The sequence below is a fragment of the Chenopodium quinoa genome, unplaced genomic scaffold (assembly GCF_001683475.1).
Source record: "Chenopodium quinoa cultivar QQ74 unplaced genomic scaffold, ASM168347v1, whole genome shotgun sequence".
In the NCBI taxonomy this organism is placed as follows: Eukaryota; Viridiplantae; Streptophyta; class Magnoliopsida; order Caryophyllales; family Amaranthaceae; genus Chenopodium; species Chenopodium quinoa.
This window is the reverse complement of record NW_018744093.1, coordinates 173691-194850: the sequence shown is the minus strand read 5'-3', so window position 1 is coordinate 194850 and position 21160 is coordinate 173691. Positions and strand designations below refer to the sequence as shown.

Here is a 21160-nt window from a genome sequence, read left to right as displayed (position 1 = left end):
AATTCAAAATTTGGGCGGGAAAATCTCTCGTCCTCTCGCCGACTGACACCTGTGGAAGGTCGCCGCCTATTACAGTGCGACACCTGTCACAGGTAACACGTGACCAATCACGTGCCACCTGTGAGGGGCAAATGATTAAGGGATTTTTCTCCCACCAATCGGAATGCGCCACGTGGGCCAATTAGGTCCTGCCAAGTGTCCCCCAGTTGGAACTGTCAGGGCTTGCCACGTGGCACGCGCTTATTCGTCCACCTTGGACCTATTATGTCATGACATGTGGCATACTCCATGCCTAATGGGGAAACCGGCCACCCAGGCCCAACTTCCGAGGGAAGCCCAATCGGCCCTAGGTTAACCTAAACCTAGGATGGGCACGTTTCCCAAGGTTATAAATACCTCCCTTAATTCTCATTAAGGGGGATTACGAAACACATTACGGAAAAAACACATTAATTACACACAGTAATAACCGGCTGATCTCGCTAACAAAGCAGATTACCTACATTAAACACTCTCACCCAGAGAGACCCAATCTCTTTAATTTCCGCATTAATTACTCGTTAATCAAGTACTAACTTGACCGTTGGAGGCGGAGCTCCCAGGAGTCTCCGTTATTTTGCAGGTACAGGCGTCCGGTTCCAGTCTCGGAATTGTAACTCTCCCGCAGGACATCAGAAAACCCCGAAACAGGAAGGGTACTGAATACGAGGATCAGAACATACTACAGACAACCAAACACTAAAACAAAACACTACCTACAATAAAAAAAAACACCAAGACCAATATAAAACCATGCAAAAAACCACAAATAACAAAGAATACAACAAATGGAATTAACAGCTCCCTTTAGGCCCTAACAACATCAACATCAACTAGCTGAGAAAGAACAACCACAGCAAGCCTCCACAGAAAACTCAGAACCAGCCACACCCCAGAACACAGCATGCACCAGTACCTCAGCAACCCAGTACTCAAGAACTCAGCAACACAAGATCACAGCAACTCCAAGCCACATCACAGCAACACACAGCACTACAAAAACAGGAAAAACAACAACACAGCAGCAGGACAGAAGCTCCCTGCAGTCCTGATAGAGACAGAAACAACCAGTAGAACAAGAAAACAAAAACAAGCACACCCAGCTGCACAGAACGCAGAAACACAGCCCCACCACTATACACAACCAGAAACAAAAGCCACCAGCCAGAAAGGTAGACAAGTTATGAAGGAATGTTTTTTCTCAACGACCTCAACCATTGACACCTCCTTCTCTTCCATTTGCAATCAATAAGTTGCTGAACACGATCCACCACTGCTAAGCACATTGCATGACAGAGCTTGTCAGGAACTGGGATAGCATGATTCCAGAATGCTGTGTTCCTAGCAGTCCACAGATAGTACACCAAGGCTGCAAGACTAGCATACCCAATTTTCCTCAAGACTAGGTCTTTAAATAGATCCTTCCAATGCTTCCAAGTGCTATTTATATTAAAATGAATTTCTTGGATTCCCAGCCAGCCACTCACAATCAACAAGCATCTTCTACTATAAGCACAATAAAAAAAACAGGTGTTGCTGGCTTACCACATCAGCATCACAAAACAAGCACACATCTGTATCATAGATTCCATGTTTGAACAACATATCTCTGGTTCTGAGTTTATTCAAAATTTCCAACCAAGTTATGAAAGCTGTTTTAGGAATATTATATCTACTCCAAATCCAATCAGTCCAATTCACCTTCTCATCAGTACCCTGAGACCAATTGTACACAGCAGCAATAGAATATTTCAGTTCAGTCCAGTTTTCACTCATGAAACCCATCTTGAGCTCTTCCTTGATTTTGCAAATTTTCTTCCAAGCCCATCCATCAGCCTTCTTTGGGCTATAAGACCACCAATCCTGAGACTTAATGTATACATCATGAGCCCACTTTACCCATAGTGAGTCCTTTTCCTTAGCAATTTGCCACACATATTTACCAAGAGCAGCCTTATTCCATCTTTCACAGTCTCTCATCCCTAAGCCACCAAACTTCTTAGTCTTGCAAACCCAAGTCCAAGCCAGGGAAGGGGCTTTAGACAGAACAGCAGACCCACTCCATAAAAAAGCCCTACACAGTTGATTAATTCTCTGAATAACAGCCTTGGGAAACAGCACACATTGAGCCTAGTAGGAGTGCAAACATATAAGCACAAAATTGATGAGAACTACCCTTGCATAATAAGAGAAGTTCCTTCTAGACCAACACATAAGTTTCTGCAACATCTTATCAATAAGTACATCAAAATCAGAGACCCTCAAATATTTTGCGTTCAAAGGAATTCCAAGGTATCTAAAAGGAGCTGAACCTTCAACAAACCCAGTGAGGTCCAGAATACTTTGCTTGATCCCTTCATTTACATTACCAAAATAAATTGCAGTTTTCTCAGAATTAGCCTTTAAACCTGAAACCTTCTCAAACATGGTCAAAGCTCTAATCAAATAATCCACTGACTTCCTATCTCCATAAGCAAACAACATTAAATCATCAGCAAATATCATATGGTTGAGATGAAGACCTTTGCATCCATAGTGAAACATGAAGCTTCTGAGCTTGCTCACCTTCTTAAGCAATCTTGCGAGGTATTCCATGACTATAACAAAAAGCAATGAGGACATAGGATCCCCCTGCCTCACTCCCCTTTTTCCACGAAAAAAGCCATGCATGCCCCCATTTAAAAGCAAAGAATAGGTAGGAGAAGAGACACACACCATAATCCAGTGAACAAACTGGTCAGGGAACCCCAGAGAAACAAGCATATCCCTTATAAAATCCCAATGGACAAAATCATATGCTTTCCTCAAATCTACCTTAATAGTGCATCTAGGAGATTTCCTTTTATTATTATAGTCCTTTAACATGTCTTGACAAATTAGAATATTATCCATAATTGATCTACCAGCCACAAATGCCCCTTGACATTCATCAATTATAGCAGGAAGAACCTCTTTCAATCTAGAACAAATCATTTTAGAAATGATCTTGTACACCACATTACAGCAAGCAATAGGTCTAAAATGAGAAATTTGACTTGCACTTCCTGTTTTTGGAATCAGAGTAAGAGTAGTGGTACACACCTGTTTAAGTAATTTACCATGTTCAAAAAAGCCAAGAACAACCTTACATATCACTGATTTCACAGTATTCCAGGATGTCTTATTGAATCTACTTAAGAACCCATCTAGACCTGGAGCTTTGTCCTCATCTATACTCCTGAGAGCACTCTTAATATCCTCCTCCCTAAAGGTCCTGCACAGAGCTAATTTCTGACCTGAATTCAGCACAGGCCCCTCTAATATGACAGCAGGGTGAAGCTTCTTCTGAGGAATAGTGTAAGTGCCGAGCAAATCAATGTAGAAGTCATGAAAGGAAGAAGCTATCAAAGAAGGGTCTTGAGTGATCTCTCCAGAAGCTAGAGAGATACTAGAGATCCTGTTAGTAGCCTTTCTATTTCTCAAACAGGCATGAAAGTAAGTAGAATTAACATCCCCATCATTAAGCCAATGAAGCTTAGCCTTCTGTTTTAAGAATTGAAACTTGGCTTTATGAGCAATAGCATACTCAGTTCTAGGCTTCTAGCCATAATCTCAGCTTGAATAAGCTCCTCATTCTCTGGATCAAGAAAAAGCCTCTCCTGACATTTCTGTAACTTCATAGTAGCCACTGCATCAGCTGTCTCAACATTTGAAAAATGAGCCATGTTCACATTTTTAAGACAACCTTTAACAGCCTTAAGTTTCTTCACTAACACAAACATATCAGTGCCTTGAATACTAGTGCCCTAAGCTTGATCAACTAACTCATGGTATCCTGGAAATTTAGTCCACATATTAAAGAACCTAAAAGGCCTCTTTTCCACATTTGCATCCCCAAATAAGGAGCCCACACATGGACAGTGATCCATAAGCCCTTCAGGCAGGAACATATCACTTGCATTTTTAAAGATATCACACTATTCCTCATTAATCAGAACTCTATCAATCTTGGTACAAACCCTATTAGTGCCCTGCTGTTTATTTGTGTAAGTAAAAACTGAGCCTCCTGTCTTAAAATCCATCAAATCACACTGCCTCAAACATTCTCTAAACTTCTCTACCTCATTCAAGCAACATGGAGATCCCAACCTGTCTTCCAGATTCAAAATGTTATTGAAGTCACCACAAATTACCCAAGCACCAGTCACTGAGAGGCTAACCTCAGATATCTGCTTCCAAAGACTCTCTCTACCTACAGCCACATTCACCCATACACCATAATACACTAGAAAGACACACCAGAAGCCTTATGAGTAACATAGGAATGGATACACTGAGGCTCAGTCCTTACCACCTGCACCATATACACAGAATGCTGCCAGATCACCCAGACCCTACCTCCATCAACCTTACTGTAATTAGTAATAACAGACCAATTACTACTAACGTTAGCAAAAACCTTCCCAAAACTCTTAGCCTTAACTTTTGTCTCAATGAGGCCAAATAAACCTATATTATGATGCTTTAGAAACCAAAGGACATCACAAATTTTACTAGGTTGATTTATACCTCTCACATTCCAAAAGCCCACTTATCCATTAAAATTGTAGGAGCACTCACCCCTCTCCCATCCTCCAACTACTACCTTCCCATCCCTCTCAACAGGCCTTTTCTTATTAACCAGGTGTTGTCTCTTCAACAATTTAGGCACAACACTAACCTCTTCTCGATCTACATCCTGCAATCCCTCAAATCTATTATACATTTTCACAGCATTATTAGTCTTCTGCTGTTTATCCTGTCGTTGCACAGATTTCTGTACAGTATGTTGCACTGGTTTCCTCACAGGCTCTTGTACAGATTTATGCATATGGTTCTGGCACAAGCCTATGTTTCTACACAGGTCTCCATACTCTTTGTCTCTGATTAAAGTCTTGCTGCCTTTACTGGGTCTTTTTTGCCTTAACATAGTGATTAGGACAATCCTGTTCCACATGCCCCATACCCTTACACATAAGACATTCAACTGGTTTCCATTCAAACTGAACAGCCTGTTTGATCCTGTTCCCCTCTTCATCCAAAAATTCTATGAACTCAGGCAGAGTCCCATTGATTGTCACTTCCACCATTATCCTAGCATAAACCACTCTCTCCTTAGTAGATGTTATCTTGTTAGTTTAGATTGGTTTACCAATTAGGCTTGCAATCTTCATTAGAGCCTTCCTTCCCCAAAACTTCAAGTCCAGATTAGGGAGCCTTACCCATACAACAACATCATACACCTGTTCATCTCTGATCTTCAAATCAGGTTGCCATCTTTTGGTGACCACTAATTTCTTATCAAAGAGAATAGGACCAGCAGCCAGAGCCTGCTCTCTAGAATCCCATGTTTTGAAACGAACCAAGAAAACACCATTATCACACGACGCTACTCTATCTATACCATACCTCCCCCATACTCTTCTCAAGAACCCATTCATCACCGAATAAGGAGGCTGGGTGCATAGAACATAACAGACTACAACAAAATCCAAAAAATCAATTTCAGGCTAAACATCCTCTTTCGACAATTGAAGTAAACAATCACCATTAATAGGATTATGACATTTATTTCTATCATTAAGGCTCATCCCTTCATCCACAAAATTCTCAAATAACCCACCCCACGATTTCTCACCATGCATGCACTGATTACTCAAAATAGGGGAATTGAAATTGGGGGAATCCTATTTTGGGCTAGAAACACCCTCAAAATTCAAATTCGCAGCAAAATTACTCTCAACATTATAATCCTCAAGAATTGGATGATTCGAATTAGCAATCATCAATAAAGGGGATATGTTAAACGAATTTGCAGCAGACCTAGAAATAGAGCCCTTCGCTCTTAAAGGGGAAGAATCAATTAATTGTAACCATTGATTGAGCTCAAAGATTCTGAGCTTTGATTTCTTCAGAAATCTTTTTAATGGGGATTTCATCCATAGCTTCTCCATCAAGCCAACTTCCAACCGAACCCACTTCCGTCATCACTTCTTGATCCTCATTCACTTTCTTGCAAGACCTAAGCTTGTAACGCTGCTTCTTTTAGGACTTAGAGGAGGATTTAGAGCAAGAATTCTTCTTCGCCTTACCTTTTTTACGGTTAGCCATGGATTCAGTGCATTAAATGCATTAAATGGTGGCAACGAAGACTTTCTCTCTCCAGACTTTCTCTCTCTAGACTTTCTCTACTTTCATTGGATTCAATTAGCTTTGTTGAATGCATTTGACTTTCATTTGATTAAAAAAGCTTTGTTTAAATGTCTTTGACTTTCATTTGATTCAAAAAGCTTTGTTTGAATGTGTTTCACTTTCATTTGATTCAAAAAGCTTTGTTTGAATGTGTTTGACAGTTATAAGATTCAATTAGCATCGTTGAATGGATTTGACAATCATTTCATTAAAAAAGCTTTGTTTGAATTTGTTTGACTTTCACTTGATTTAATTAGATTTTTTGAATGCATTTGACTTTCATTTGATTCAAAGAGCTTTGTTTGAATGTGTTTGGCTTTCATTTGACGCAATTAGCTTTGTTTGAATGTGTTTGACTCTTATTTGATTCAATTAGCTTTGTTGAATGCATTTAACTTTCATTTGATATAAAAAGCATTGCTTGGATATGTTTGACTTTCACCTGATTTACTTAGCTTTTTTAAATGCATTTGACTTTCACTTAATTCAATTAGCTTTTTTGAATGCATTTCACTTTCAATTGATTAAAAAAGCTTTGTTTGAATGTGTTTGACTTTCATTTGATTCAATTAGATTTTTTGAATACATTTGACTTTCATTTAATTCAAAAAGCTTTGTTTAATGTGTTTGACTTACATTTGATTCAATTAGCTTTATTTAAATGCCTTTGAATTTCACTAGTTTAAATAGCTTTTTGGAATGCATATTACTTTCATTTGATTCAAAAGGCTTTGTTTGTATGAGTTTGACTTTCATTTGATTCAATTAGCTTTTTTGTATGCATTTGACTTTAAATTGATTCAAAAAGCTTTGTTTGAATGTGTTTGACTTTCATTTTATTAAATTAGCTTTGTTTGAATGTGTTTGACTTTCATTTGATTCAATACGCTTCGTTGAATGTGCTTGACTTTCATATGATGCAATTAGCTTTGTTAGAATGTGTTTGACTTTCATTTGAATCAATTAGCTTTGTTAGAAGGTCCTTAACTTTCATTTGATTTAATTAGCTTTGTTGAATTCATTTGACTTTCATTTGATTAAAAAAGCTTTGTTTGAATGTGTTTGACTTTCATGTGATTCAATTAGCATCGTTGAATGCATTTGACAATCATTTGATTCAAAAAGCTTTATTTTGATTTTTTTAACTTTAACTTGATTCAATTAGCTTTTTTAATGCATTTGAATTTAATTTGATTCAAAGACCTTTGTTTGAATGTGTTTGACTTTCATTGGATTCAATTAGCTTTGTTGAATGCATTTGACTTTCATTTGATTCAAAAAGCTTTGTTTGAATGTGTTTGACTTTCATTTGATACAAATACCTTTGTTTGAATGTGTTTGACAGTTATAAGATTCAATTAGCATCGTTGAATGCATTTGACAATCATTTCATTAAAAAAGCTTTGTTTGAATTTGTTTGACTTTCACTTGATTTAATTAGATTTTTTGAATGCATTTGACTTTCATTTGATTCAAAGAGCTTTGTTTGAATGTGTTTGACTTTCATTTGACGCAATTAGCTTTGTTTGAATGTGTTTGACTCTTCTTGATTCAATTAGCTTTATGTAATGCATCTAACTTTCATTTGATTCAAAAAGCATTACTTGGATGTGTTTGACTTTCACCTTATTTACTTAGCTTTTTTGAATGTATTTGACTTTTACTTGATTCAATAAGTTTTTTTGAATGCATTTGATTTTAAATTGATTTAAAAAACTTTGTTTGGATGTGTTTCACTTTCATTTGATTTAATTAGCTTTGTTTGAATGTGTTTGACTTTCATTTGATTCAATTAGCTTTGTTGAATGCATTTGACTTTCATTTGATTCAAAAAGCTTTGTTTGAATTTTTTTAAGTTTTACTTGATTCAATTAGAATTTTTGAATGCATTTGATTTTAAATTGATTCAAAAAGCTTTGTTTGAATGTGTTTGACTTTCATTTGATTCAATTAACTTTGGTTGAATGTGGTTTACTTTCATTTGATTCAATAAATGTTGTTGAATGTTTTTGACATTCATTTGATGCAATTACCTTTGTTTGAATGTGTTTGACTTTCATTTTATTCAATTAGCTTTGTTAGAATGTCATTGACTTTCATTTGATTCAATTAGCTTTGTTGAATGCATTTGAATTTCATTTGATTCCAAAAGCTTTGTTAAAATGTGTTTGACTTTCATATGATTAAATTAGCATCGTTGAATGCATTTGACATTCATTTTATATGAAAAGCTTTGTTTGAATGTGTTTGAATTTCACTTGATTCAATTAGGTTTTTCGAATGCATTTGACTTTCATTTGATTCAAAAAGCTTTGTTTGAATGTGTTTGACTTTCATATGATTCAATTAGCATCGTTGAATGTATTTGACAATAGTTTGATTCAAAAATCTTTGTTTGATTTTCACTTGATTCCTTTTTTTTTTTGGAAGATAAGTAATTTTATTACCAAAAAAAGGAAGGCAAAATACAACCGTACAACCATACAAAAACAGGTCAAAGCACCAAACTACACAAGCCCTAAGGCAGCCAACCCCTCCAAATTCCCATCCTAGAGTAGACCACCTTCTATGAAGGGACCCTACATCTAGGTGGGGAACTACCTGGCCTCAAGCTGCGAGTCACCTTCTATGAAGGGTACTCAAAGCAAGAACCAGGACAACAACAGAAACTACAGCCTAGAAACTAAAAAAAATACAACACTAACATTCATAAACAAATCTCAGGAATGCTGCTCTTCAACTTGTACAGCCACTTGCAATGAGCTCTTCTCCACCTATTATCAATGAGCTGTTGAATCCTCGAGGTTATTTCAATACAGATGGCTTTACAAAGTTTCTCTGGGAGAATAATAGCCTTGTTCCAGTACGCATGGTTTCTAGAAAACCACAAGTGATAAACACATGCACTAAGCCCTGCCAAAGCAGTTCTTTTCCAAATCAGGTCCTTGCTATGTCTCAGCCAGTGCTTCCAAGATCTTTCTAAACAGAAGTGCCTTTCATTTATACCCAGCCATGATCCAACCATCTTGATACAAGCTCTACTGTAAGGACATTAAAAAAAGAGATGCTTATGAGTCTCATTTGTCTCACCACAAAGTAAACAGGTAGCATCCTCACAGCAGCCCACAACCTCAAGTCTGTCTCGAGTTTTGAGCCTCTCTTGAACAGCTAACCAAGAGATAAACGAGTGTCTAGGAATATTAAATCTGTTCCAAATCCATTTATCCCACCCTACCTTAATTTGACTCCCCTGTAACCAAGCATAGCAGTCACTAATCTTATAGTTCTTGTTCAACCAGTTCTCACTCTCAAAACCTTGCTGCAGTTCAGCCTTGATAGAGCATAACTTCTTCCATGCCCAGCCATAACATCTCTTAGGATTATAAGTCCACCAGTTTTGCTCTTTCAAATACAAGTTATGAATCCATTTAACCCATAAGGTGTCTTTCTTAGTAGCAATCTGCCAAATATACTTCCCCAAGGCTGCCTTATTCCAAGAACAGCAGTCTCTAATCCCTAATCCTCCATACTTCTTAGGTTTACAAACCCAATGCCAGGCTATAGGAGGCACACAGCCAAGGACAGCAGTACCCCCCCATAGAAAAGCTCTACAAAGTTGTGTAATTCTCTGAATTACACCCTTAGGAAATAACACACATTGAGCCCAGTATGTATGCAGATTAATCAGCATCGAATTAATAAGGGTAGCTCTAGCACTGTAGGAGAGATTCCTACTAGTCCAGCAAGTAATCCTTGTAAGCATCTTGTCTATAATACTGTCAAAATCAGAAATCTTCAAGTATTTAGCATTGAGAGGAACACCAAGGTATCTGAATGGAAAAGCCCCCTGAACAAAGCCAGTGTCCCTTAGAATATCCTGTTTCATTCCCTCTTCCATGCTTCCAAAATAAACGGCTGTTTTATCAGAGTTTGCACACAGACCAGAAACTTTCTCAAAAGTTTTCAAAGCTCTCACAAACAGAAGAAAGTCCTCTTATCACCATGCCCAAAAAGTATCAAGTCATCAGCAAAGACTAAATGAGTTAACCCCAGCTGCCTACACCCTTGATGAAACTTGAACCCTCTTAACTTGCTCACCTTCTTGAGGAGTCTAGACAGGTATTCCATCACAATTACAAACAACAAGGGAGAAACAGGATCACCCTGTCTAACCCCTCTCTTCCCCTTAAAAACCCATGCATCCCTCCATTTATCATGATAGAGAAAGAAGGGGTGGTTATACACTCCATAACCCATCTAACAAACTGAACAGTCCCTGATAAAATACCAATGCACTGAGTCATATGCTTTCCTCAAGTCCACCTTGACTGTACACTTGGGAGCTTTCCTTTTATTATTGTAATTCTTAAGCATATCCTGACATACCAGTATATTATCCATAATAGACCTTCCCCCCACAAACGCACCCTGATTTTCACTAATCAACTCAAGAAGCACAAGTTTCAGTCTTGAACACAGAAGCTTAGAAATTAATTTGTATAGTACATTACAGCATGCAATAGGTCTTTATTGAGTCACATACACAACATCCTCTACTTTAGGGACCATAGTCAAGACAATATTATTTACTTGCTTAAGGAGACAACCATGTTCAAAGAAGGATAAAACAACCTCACACAGATCCTTTTTAATAGTATCCCAAGAAGCTTTAAAGAACTTACTTGAAAAGCCATCAGGTCCTGGTGCTTTGTTATCATCAATACTCCATAGTGCAGCCTTGACTTCAGCTTTAGTGAAAGGACAGCAAAGCATCTCCTGCTGTTCCTGATTCAACACCTTCCCCTCACCAATGACCCCTAAGTGAACAGTTTTTTCAGCTATAGAGCCAGTACCCAGCAAACTCTGGTAATAGTTGATAAAAGCACTGGTAACCTCAACAGGATCCTGAATTATTTGGCCCTCAGAGCTCATCACACTACATATCTTGTTTTGCACCCTTCTCTTCTTTATATAAGCATGAAAGAACTCAGTATTTAAGTCCCCATCTTTCAGCCAATGCAATTTAGCCTTTTGCCTGAGAAAGTTGTATTTAGCAGAATGAGCAGCCTGGTAAACAGTCCTAGCCTGTCTCTCTTCAGAAATTAGGTTTTCATTACAAGGATCAGAATCCAATTTCTGTTGCACACTCATCAAAATTCTAGCAGACTTCTCCTCATCAGATTCAATGGAAGACAGAGAGTTAAAGTTCTGAGCCTTGAGAGCCTTCTTGACAGCTTGAAGCTTCTTAACCATTCTAAACATTGCTGTTCCTCTAATCTCAGTGTCCCACACCTGATAAACTAGATCTTTAAAACCATGACCCTCTACCCAATGATTGAAAAACTTGAAAGGCTTCACAGCTCTCTCATTCACCTCAAAGATATTAATACAACAAGGACAATGATCCATCAAACCTTCGGGAAAGAAAGTAGTAGAAGACTGATCAAATTTGTCTAACCATTCATTATTCACTAAAACTCTATCAATTTTCGTGCAAATCCTATCCCCCCCTCTTGTTTATTATTCCAGGTGTAAAACAGCCCCCCCCACTTTAAAATCAGTAAGGTCATTCTGCCTTAAGCATTCCCTAAAATTCTCAACCTCCTTCAGCGTGCATGGAGACCCAATCCTGTCTTCTAAGTTCAAGATATTATTGAAGTCCCCTCCAATTACCCACGGGATACTAGAGCCTACAGCAATCTCAGACAATTGTCCCCACAACTCCATCCTCTCCTTAGGATCATTCAAACCATAAACTACAGTAACCAAGAACTCTCTACCAGAAGCTCTATGAGTAACAGCCAAATGAACAAGTTGCACTTCCACTCTAATCACTCTCACCTGGAAAATTCAAGGTAACCACATCACCCATATCCTTCCCCTATCACTCTTAGAATAGTTTGCAATAACAGACCATGAGTCACCAAAACTGTGAAAAACCTCTCCAAACTTCTTAGCTTTGACTTTAGTTTCTATAAGTCCAAATAAGCCCAAGTTATGATGGCTCAAGAACCAAGAGACATCACACCTTTTTTTGAGCTTATTCAAACCTCTCACATTCCAAAATCCTATATTATCCATGTAACGAGTAAGAGCACTCCCCTTCCTCCAAACCCCCATACATCACCCTACCTTCAGCAATACTACATAATCTGTTACATGCTTCTCTCTTCTGTTCCAGTCTACCATTCTTGTCAGTAGGCATCTCTTCATCCTCCCCAAGACAATCAAAACTATTACCCACTTCCACATTCACCTTAACATTGTTTTGATTAGCTCCAGAGTCACCTCGATTTACAGGTTGCCAGACTTTCTGACCAGGAAATGTATTCTGAGTCTTGTCCTTTTGTTTGGCTCTCCTGTTAACTTTATGATTAGGGCAGTGCTCATCAGAGTGTCCCATACCAGAACAAACCTTACACTTAACAGGCTTCCATTCATAGACCACTTCCTGGTGCACAATATTCCCAATCTCATCAAGGAATTCAATCTCCTTAGGCATGTCACCATCAATTGAAATCTCCACCATCAATCAAGCAAATGCTAGTCTTTCTTTAGAAGTAGTAGATTTATCAGTCTTAATAGTCTTCCCAATCAGACTTCCAATCTTCATCAATGAACTTTGGCCCCAGAACTTAAGCTGTAATCTAGGTAATCTAACCCAGACAGGAGCAGAAGAAACTTTCTCATGCTCTAGGAAGATCCCAGGCTCCCATCTCTTCATTACAATAGGTCTACCATCAAAAAATACAGGCCCAACATTCATCACTTTCTCTCTACTATCCTTTGATCGAAATCTAACAAAATAGACTCCATTTGCCAGCATACTTACCCTGTCAATTCCCAATTTTCCCCAAATTCGTCTAACAAATCCATTCATCACAAAATAAGGAACCCTTGCACCCAAAGCATAACAAACTATAGCAGAGTTCCAGAACTCTATCTCTGGATTGACATCATCAGGGGTTAGTTGCAACTTCCCACCATTATCAACATTCTGACTATCATCATGTCCACGCACCTTCTCCTACACTGACAAATCCCATCCCTTATCCTTTGTGTTACTGAACAATTCTTTCCATTTCCTAGACCCCATGCTTCCAAGAACATCAGGAACCCTAGAAACAGGGGTCTCAAAAGATTGGGGGTTAATTCGAGAATTCGACACCATACCCACATTCGGACCAAGATTGTCATTATTAATACCCACATTATTATCTGTAATCATCATCAAAGGAGACGGGTGCACAGGCTCAAAAGATTTTTGAGTTCGAAAATTCACTTGATTCAATTAGCTTTTTTGAATGCAATTGACTTTCATTTGATTAAAAAAGCATTATTTGAATGTGTTTAACTTTCATTTGATGCAATTAACTTTGTTTGAATGTGTTTGACTTTCACTTGATTCAATAAGCTTTGACGAATGCATTTGACTTTTATTTGATTCAAAAAGCTTTGTTTAATTGTGTTTGATTTTCAATTGATTTAATTAGGTTTTTTCATTGCATTTGTCTTTCATTTTATTCAAATAGCTTTATTTGAATGTTTTTGACTTTCATTTGATTCAATTAGATTTGTTTGAACGTGGTTGACTCTCATTTGACTCAATTAGCTTTGTTTGAATGTGGTTGACTTTCATTTGATTCAATTATCTTTGTTGAATGCATTTGACTTTCATTTGATTCACAAAGCTTTGTTTGAATGTTTTTGACTTTCATATGATGCAATTCGCATCGTTGAATGCATTTCACAATCATTTGATTCAAAAAGCTTTGTTTGAATTTGTTTGACTTTCACTTGATTCATTTAGATTTTTTGAATGCATTTGACTTTCATTTAATTCAAAAAGCCTTGTTTGAATGTGTTTGACATTCATTTGATTCAATTAGCTATGTTTGAATGTGTTTGACTTTCATTTTATTCAATTCGCTTTGTTGAATGCATTTGACTTTCATTTGATTCAAAAAGCTTTGTTTGAAATTTTTTTACTTTCACTTGATTTAATTTATTTTTTTTATTGCATTTGACTTTCATTTGATTCAAAAAGCTTTGTTTAAACGTGTTTGACTTTCATTTGATTTTATTAACTTTTTTTGAATGTGGTTGACTTTCATTTAATTCAATTAGCTTTTTTGAATGCATTTTACTTTTATTTGATTCAAAAAGATTTGTTTGAATGTGTTTTACTTTCATTTGATTCAATTAGCATTGTTTAAATGTGGTCTATTTTCATTTGATTCAATTAGCTTTGTTAAAATATGTTTGACTTTCAATTGATTCAATTAGCTTTTTTGAATGTATTTAACATTCATTTGTTTTAAAAAGCTTTGTTTGAATGTGTTTGAATTTCTTTTGATGCAATTAGCTTTGTTTTAATGTGTTCGACTTTCATTTGATTTAATTAGCTTTGTTGAATGAATTTGACTTTCATTTGATTCAAAAAGCTTTGTTTAAATGTGTTTGACTTTCACTTGATTCAATTAGCTTTTTTGAATGCATTTGACTTTAATTTGATACAAAAAGCTTTGTTTGAATGTTTTTGACTTTCAATTTATTCAATTAGCTTTGTTTGAATGTGTTTGACTTTAATTTGATTAAATTACCTTTGTTGAATGTCATTGAATTTCATTTGATGTAATTAGCTTTGTTTGAATGTGTTTGACTTACATTTTATTCAATTAGCTTTGGTAAATGCATTTGACTTTCATTTTATTTAAAAAGCTCTGTTTGAATGTGTTTGACTTTCATATGATTCAATGAGTATCGTTGAATACATTTGACAATCATTTGATTTAAAAAGCTTTGTTTGAATTTTTTTAACTTTTCTTTGATTCAATTTGCTTTTTTGAATGCATTTGACTTTCATTTGATTCAAAAGTCTTAGTTTTCATTTGTTTGATTTTCACTTGATTCAATTAGCTTTTTTTTTTAATGCAATTGACCTTCATTTGATTAAAAAAGCATTATTTGAATGTGTTTAACTTTCATTTGACGCAATTAGCTTTGTTTGAATGTGTTTGACTTTTACTTGATTCAATAAGCTTTGACGAATTCGTTTGACTTTTATTTGATTTAAAAAGCTTTGTTTCATTGTGTTTGATTTTCACTTGATTTAATTAGGTTTTTTCATTGCATTTGTCTTTCGTTTTATTCAAATAGCTTTATTTGAATGTGTTTGACTTTCATTTGATTCAATTAGCTTTGTTTGAACGTGGTTGACTCTCATTTGACTCAATTAGCTTTGTTTGAATGTGGTTGAATTTCATTTGATTCAATTATTTTTGTTGAATGCATTAGACTTTCATTTGATTCACATTGTTTGAATGTTTTTTACTTTCATATTATGCAACTAGCATCGTTGATTGCATTTCACAATCATTTGATTCAAAAAGCTTTGTTTGAATTTGTTTGAATTTCATTTGATTCATTTAGCTTTTTTGAATGCATTTGACTTTCATTTAATTCAAAAAGCCTTGTTTAAATGTGTTTGACTTTCATTTGATTCAATTAGCTATGTTTGAATGTGTTTGACTTTCATTTGATTCAATTCTCTTTGTTGAATGTAGTTGACTTTTATTCGATTCAAAAAGCTTTGTTTGAATGTTTTTTACTTTCACTTGTTTTAATTTTTTTTTCATTGCATTTGACTTTCATTTGATTCAAAAAGCTTTGTTTGAACGTGTTTGACTTTTATTTGATTCAATTAACTTTTTTTGAATGTGGTTTACTTTCATATAATTCATTTAGCTTTTTTAAATGCATTTGACTTTCATTTGATTCAAAAGGATTTATTTGAATGTGTTTGACTTTCATTTGATTCAATTAGCATTGTTAGAATATGTTTGACTTTCATATGATTCTATTGTCATCGTTGAATGCATTTGACATTCATTAGATTCAAAAAGATTTGTTTGAATTAGTTTGACTTTCAATTGATTCAATTAGCTTTTTTGAATGTACTTAACATTCATTTGATTCAAAGAGCTTTGTTTGAATGTTTTTGAATTTAATTTGTTGCAATTAGCTTTGTTTTAATGTGTTCGACTTTCATTTGATTCAATTAGCTTTGTTTAAATGTGTTTAACTTACATATGATTCAATTAACATCGTTGAATGCATTTGACAATGATTTGATTTAAAAAGTTTTATTTGATTGTGTTTGACTTTCACTTGATTCAATTAGCTTTATTGAATGCATGTGACTTTCTTTTGATTTAAAAATCTTTGTTTGAACGTGTTTGACTTTCAATTAATTCAATTAGCTTTTTTAAATGCATTTAAATTTCAATTGATTCAAAAAGCTTTGTTTGAATGTGTTTGACTTTCATTTGATGCAATTAGCTTTGTTGAATGTGTTTGACTTTCATTTGATGCAATTAGATTTGTTTGAATGTGTTTGACTTTCATTTGATTCTATTAGCTTAGTTAGAATGTAATTGATTTTCATTTGATTTGATTAGCTTTGTTGAATGCATTTGACATTCTTTTGATTGAAAAAGCTTTGTTTGAAAGTGTTTGACTTTCATATGATTCTATTAGCATCGTAGAATGCATTTGACAATCATTTGATTCAAAAAGCTTTGTTTGAATTTGTTTGACTTTCACTTGATTCTATTAGCTTTTTGAATGCATTTCACTTTCATTTTATTCAAAAAGCTTTGTTCGAATGTGTTTAATTCATTTGATGCAATTAGCTTTGTTTTAATGTTTTTGGCATTTGATTTGATTTTATTAGCTTTCTAGAATGTATTTGACTTTCGTTTGATTCAAAAACCTTTGTTTGAATGTGTTTGACTTTCACTTGATTTAATTAGCTATTTTGATTGCATTTGACTTTCATTTTATTTAAAAAGCTTTGTTTGAATGTGTTTGACTTTCATTTGATTCAATTAGCTTTGTTTGATTGTGGTTGACTTTCATTTGATTCAATTAGCTTTGTTGAATGCGTTAGACTTTTATTAGATTCAAAAAGCTTACTGTGAATGTGTTTGAATTTCATAAGATTCAATTAGCATCGTTGAATGCTTTTGACAATCATTCGATTCAAAAAGCTTTGTTTGAATTTGTTTAACTTTCACTTGATTCAATTTGCTTTTTTTAATAGATTTGACTTTAATTTGATTCAAAGTTTTCTTTGAATGTGTTTGACTTTCATATGATTCAATTAGCATTGTTGAATGTATTTGACAATCATTTGATTCAAAAACCTTTGTTTGAATTTTTTTAACTTTAACATGATTCAATTTGCTTTTTTAAATGCATTTAAATTTCATTTGATTCAAAAACCTTTGTTTGTATGTGTTTGACTTTCATTGGATTCAATTAGCTTTGTTGAATGCATTTTACTTTCATTTGACACAAAAAGCTTTGTTTGAATGTGTTTTACTTTCGTTTAATTCAAAAAGCTTCGTTGAATGTGTTTGACTTTTATATGTTTCAATTAGCATCGTTGATTGCATTTGACAATTATTTAATTCAAAAACCTTTGTTTGAATTTTTTTGACTTTCAGTTGATTTAATTAACTTTTTTAAATTCATTTGACTTTCATTTGATTCAAAGAGCTTTGCTTGAATGTCTTTTACTTTCATTTGACGCAATTAGCTTTGTTTGAATGTGTTTCACTCTTATTTGATTCAATTAGCTTTGTTGAATGCATTTAACTTTCATTTGATTCAAAATGCTTGTTTGAATGTGTTTGACTTTCACCTTATTTACATAAAGTTGTTTGAATGTGTTTGACTTTCATTTGATTCAATTAGCTTTGTTAAATGCATTTGACTTTCATTTGATTTAAAAAGCTCTGTTAGAATGTGTTTGACTTTCATATGATTCAATTAGTATCGTTGAATAAATTTGACAACCATTTTATTTAAAAAGATTTGTTTGAATTTTTTTAACTTTTACTTGATTCAATTTGCTTTTTTGAATGCATTTGACTTTCGTTTGATTCAAAAACTTTTGTTTGAATGTGTTTGACTTTCACTTGATTGAATTAGCTTTTTGAATGCATTTGACTTTAAATTGAACAAAAAGCTTTGTTTGAATGTGTTTGACTTTCATTTAATTCAATTAGCTTTGTTTAAATGTGTTTGACTTTCATTTGATTAAATTACCTTTGTTGTTGAATGTCATTGAATTTCATTTGATGCAATTAGCTTTGTTTGAATGTGTTTGACTTTCATTTGTAACACTTAGCTTTGTTTGTATGTCATTGACTTTCATTTGATTCAATTAACTTTGTTAGAATGTCATTGACTTTTATTTGATTCAATTAGCTTTGTTGAATGCATTTGACTTTCATTTTATTCAAAAAGCTTTGTTTGAATGTGTTTGATTCTCATTTGATCAAAAAGCTTTGTTTGAATATGTTTGAATTTGATTTGATTCAATTAGCTTTGTTTAATTGTGGTTGACTTTCATTTGATTCAATTAACTTTGTTTAATGTGTTTGACTTTCATTTGATGCAATTAGTTTTGTTTGAATGTGTTTGACTTTCATTTGATTTACTTATCTTTGTTGAATGCATTTTACTTTCATTTGATTCAAAAAACTTTGTTTGAATTTGTTTGACTTTCATATGATTTAATTATACTTGTCCAGGCCTCGACTAACCTTCGAGGCTTAGGACGCTCGGGTCGGGTTCGAGGGTACGATCCCGTCGGAGGCCTCGTGTTTTCGAGGTTCAAGTAAAAGGTCATAGTTGAGCGAAGCACGCATCAAAGGTATAATCGTTTATCCTTTATTATGCTTTTAATTATGTTTTGCTTGTTAATTGCATTTATTATGAGGGCAGGTCTTGGCGGGTTTCATTCCGCGTAGTGTGGGTCACTACGAAACCCTATAGCGGTATCGGAGCCACGCTCCTTTTAATTTTGCAATTATCGGTTAATTAAGGTGTTTTAAAGTAAGATTTAAATTCTGGTTTTGCTTTTCTAATTAAATTAGAAGCTCGTTTTAATTATTTTAAAACTCGTATTTTTTATCGATTTGGCTGTCAAACCCAGATTTTGGCTCAAAAATAGTGATTTTTGGGTGAAATCGACATTCTAAAACAGATTCAACCCTCTTTGACAGCTGTCCAAAAGCCAAATTCGAACCAGAAACCCATGTTTTTGGGGTTTTTTTCGATTTTCAACGAAAATTTTAAATCTTTTTAAGCCTTGATTAATGCAAGCATTACAAGGTTAGATTAAATGCATCATTGCATCCCTAATCTACTGCTATTTTAATTATCCTTAAGCATAATTATGGAGTTTCAATTAGTGCTTGAGTTGATACACTATTTTTCACACAAACTTGATTTTTCACTATTATGCAAATAAATGACATTAATGTGTGAATGTTTGATGTGAATGTGTAATTTTAAGTTCCCAAGTATGTTAAAGTTCTAATCATTAAAGGTTTAAATGATTGGAACTCTAACCCTAAATTCCATATTGAACAAAGTTTGGATTTTTCATTTTGGTTGATTAAAATCCATGAAGTTCAAATACTTGTGAGTAAAATTTTGATTAATCTTCATATTGGAAGATATAATCTTGGTATTTTACACAAGTATGAAAGTTGGAAAATTTTTATCATTAGATGGTTAATTTATTTTTCCAACTCCCATTTGTCAAATCCATTATTAATTTGCATATTGGCTAAATTAGTTATGGACATAGCTATTTCAATTTTAAGCATAAAGGAAGACCTAAATTATTTCAAAAATAAATTTTTGGATGATTTAGGCTTGTGCACCGTTAAAATTGAATTAAATTAAGTTCGACTTATTTTATTTTCATTTTTGCCCTTAAATTAATTCTAAAATAACTTTAGATTAATTTTATGTCACACGTAAATTGGGATTAAAATCCCGAAAAATGGCACGCAAATCAAGGCAAAAACACCCAAGCGCCACCAAGGCTAGCCGGGCTGCCTAGCAGCCCACATGTGGCTGCCTAAGGTGCGCACAGGGGTGTGCCTTGAGGGGTTGCTGTGTGGCAGTGGGAGTTGCGTGCTGCCGTAGTGGTAGGTGCATGGCAGGGCTACTGGAGTTGCTTGTGCGTGCTACTGGGCAGCGAGGCAGCAAGCCCTAGCCAGCCTGCCATACGCTGCCAGGCACCAGCTAGCAAGCTAGCATGCGTAGCGAGCTGCTAGTGCTGGCTGGCGCAGCATGCTACGCTGGGCGTGGATGCTGGCACACAGCATAGCAAGCACAACACATGGGATGCCTAGAAGCCATGGTGCGAACCCACCAAGTGCTTGTGTGGGCTATTTTGCTTAATTTTGAGCTATGCAATTTTGTGAAAATTTTTGCCGTTTTAAATAATTTATGTAATTATTTTAACGAGGTTAGACCTCGATTTTTTCGGCTTTTGCAAAATTTTTGATTTTGACAAATTATGGGTTATGCCGACTTAATTAATCGGATTAATTAAGTATGGATGCGGAATTTAGTGGGAGCTTAATTGATTACGTGAGCAATTTTGCACCTTTAAAATAATGGATTAAACAACTTTGACTAGTTTTAATTAGGCGCATTAATCGGATTAACCACCTAAGTTAGTTACTAGTTTTGTGTGTTTAATTGTGTATTTCGTAATATGCATGGGCATTCACAAATAGTGAATGGGTGAATGGAAGATTTTTTTTCAAAATAGGTTATTGAAAATGGCAACTAGTGGGACCTGACTAGGATAGAAAATATGGACTGCGTTCCGTTATGTATTTTTGTAAATCTAAATGCGGTCTGCGAACCGTTAAGTATTTTTGTACTTTAGATTAATCTTAGTCGTACTAGCTATTTATTTTATTTTGGCCAAGATGTCTCAAGACGGCGTTTCTTTGAAGACGAGCCAAGATGAAGACCCATGGAAATTGAAGATTTCAAGGGGTCATGCTAGTTGCCAAATGCATCAATTTATGCT

At 34.9% G+C, this 21160-nt stretch overlaps 1 protein-coding gene across 1 annotated transcript; it reads right to left on the bottom strand.

Moving 5' to 3' along the window:
• Nucleotides 1-979: 979 nt before the first annotated feature.
• On the bottom strand, nt 980-5147 carry LOC110692183. Its single transcript, XM_021869182.1, has 9 exons — nt 4980-5147; nt 4639-4894; nt 4417-4527; nt 4038-4303; nt 3883-3952; nt 3624-3787; nt 2215-3561; nt 1585-2169; nt 980-1087 (listed from the first exon to the last, which is right to left on the bottom strand). Exons 1-9 carry the CDS (start codon nt 5145-5147, stop codon nt 980-982), a joined length of 3075 nt encoding a protein of 1024 aa, XP_021724874.1.
• Between the last annotated feature and the right edge of the window lie 16013 nt (nt 5148-21160).

Bases quoted from the DNA above. Each gene is read 5' to 3' on its own strand.
- LOC110692183 (XM_021869182.1), bottom strand. From the start codon at position 5,147: ATGGTGGAAGTGACAATCAATGGGACTCTGCCTGAGTTCATAGAATTT. The intron at 4,528-4,638 runs GTGAGTGCTCCT...ATCATAATATAG, and splicing joins AGTTGGAGGATGGGAGAGGG to GTTTATTTGGCCTCATTGAG. The intron at 4,304-4,416 runs GTAGGGTCTGGG...GTGTCTTTCTAG, and splicing joins TTACAGTAAGGTTGATGGAG to TGTATTATGGTGTATGGGTG.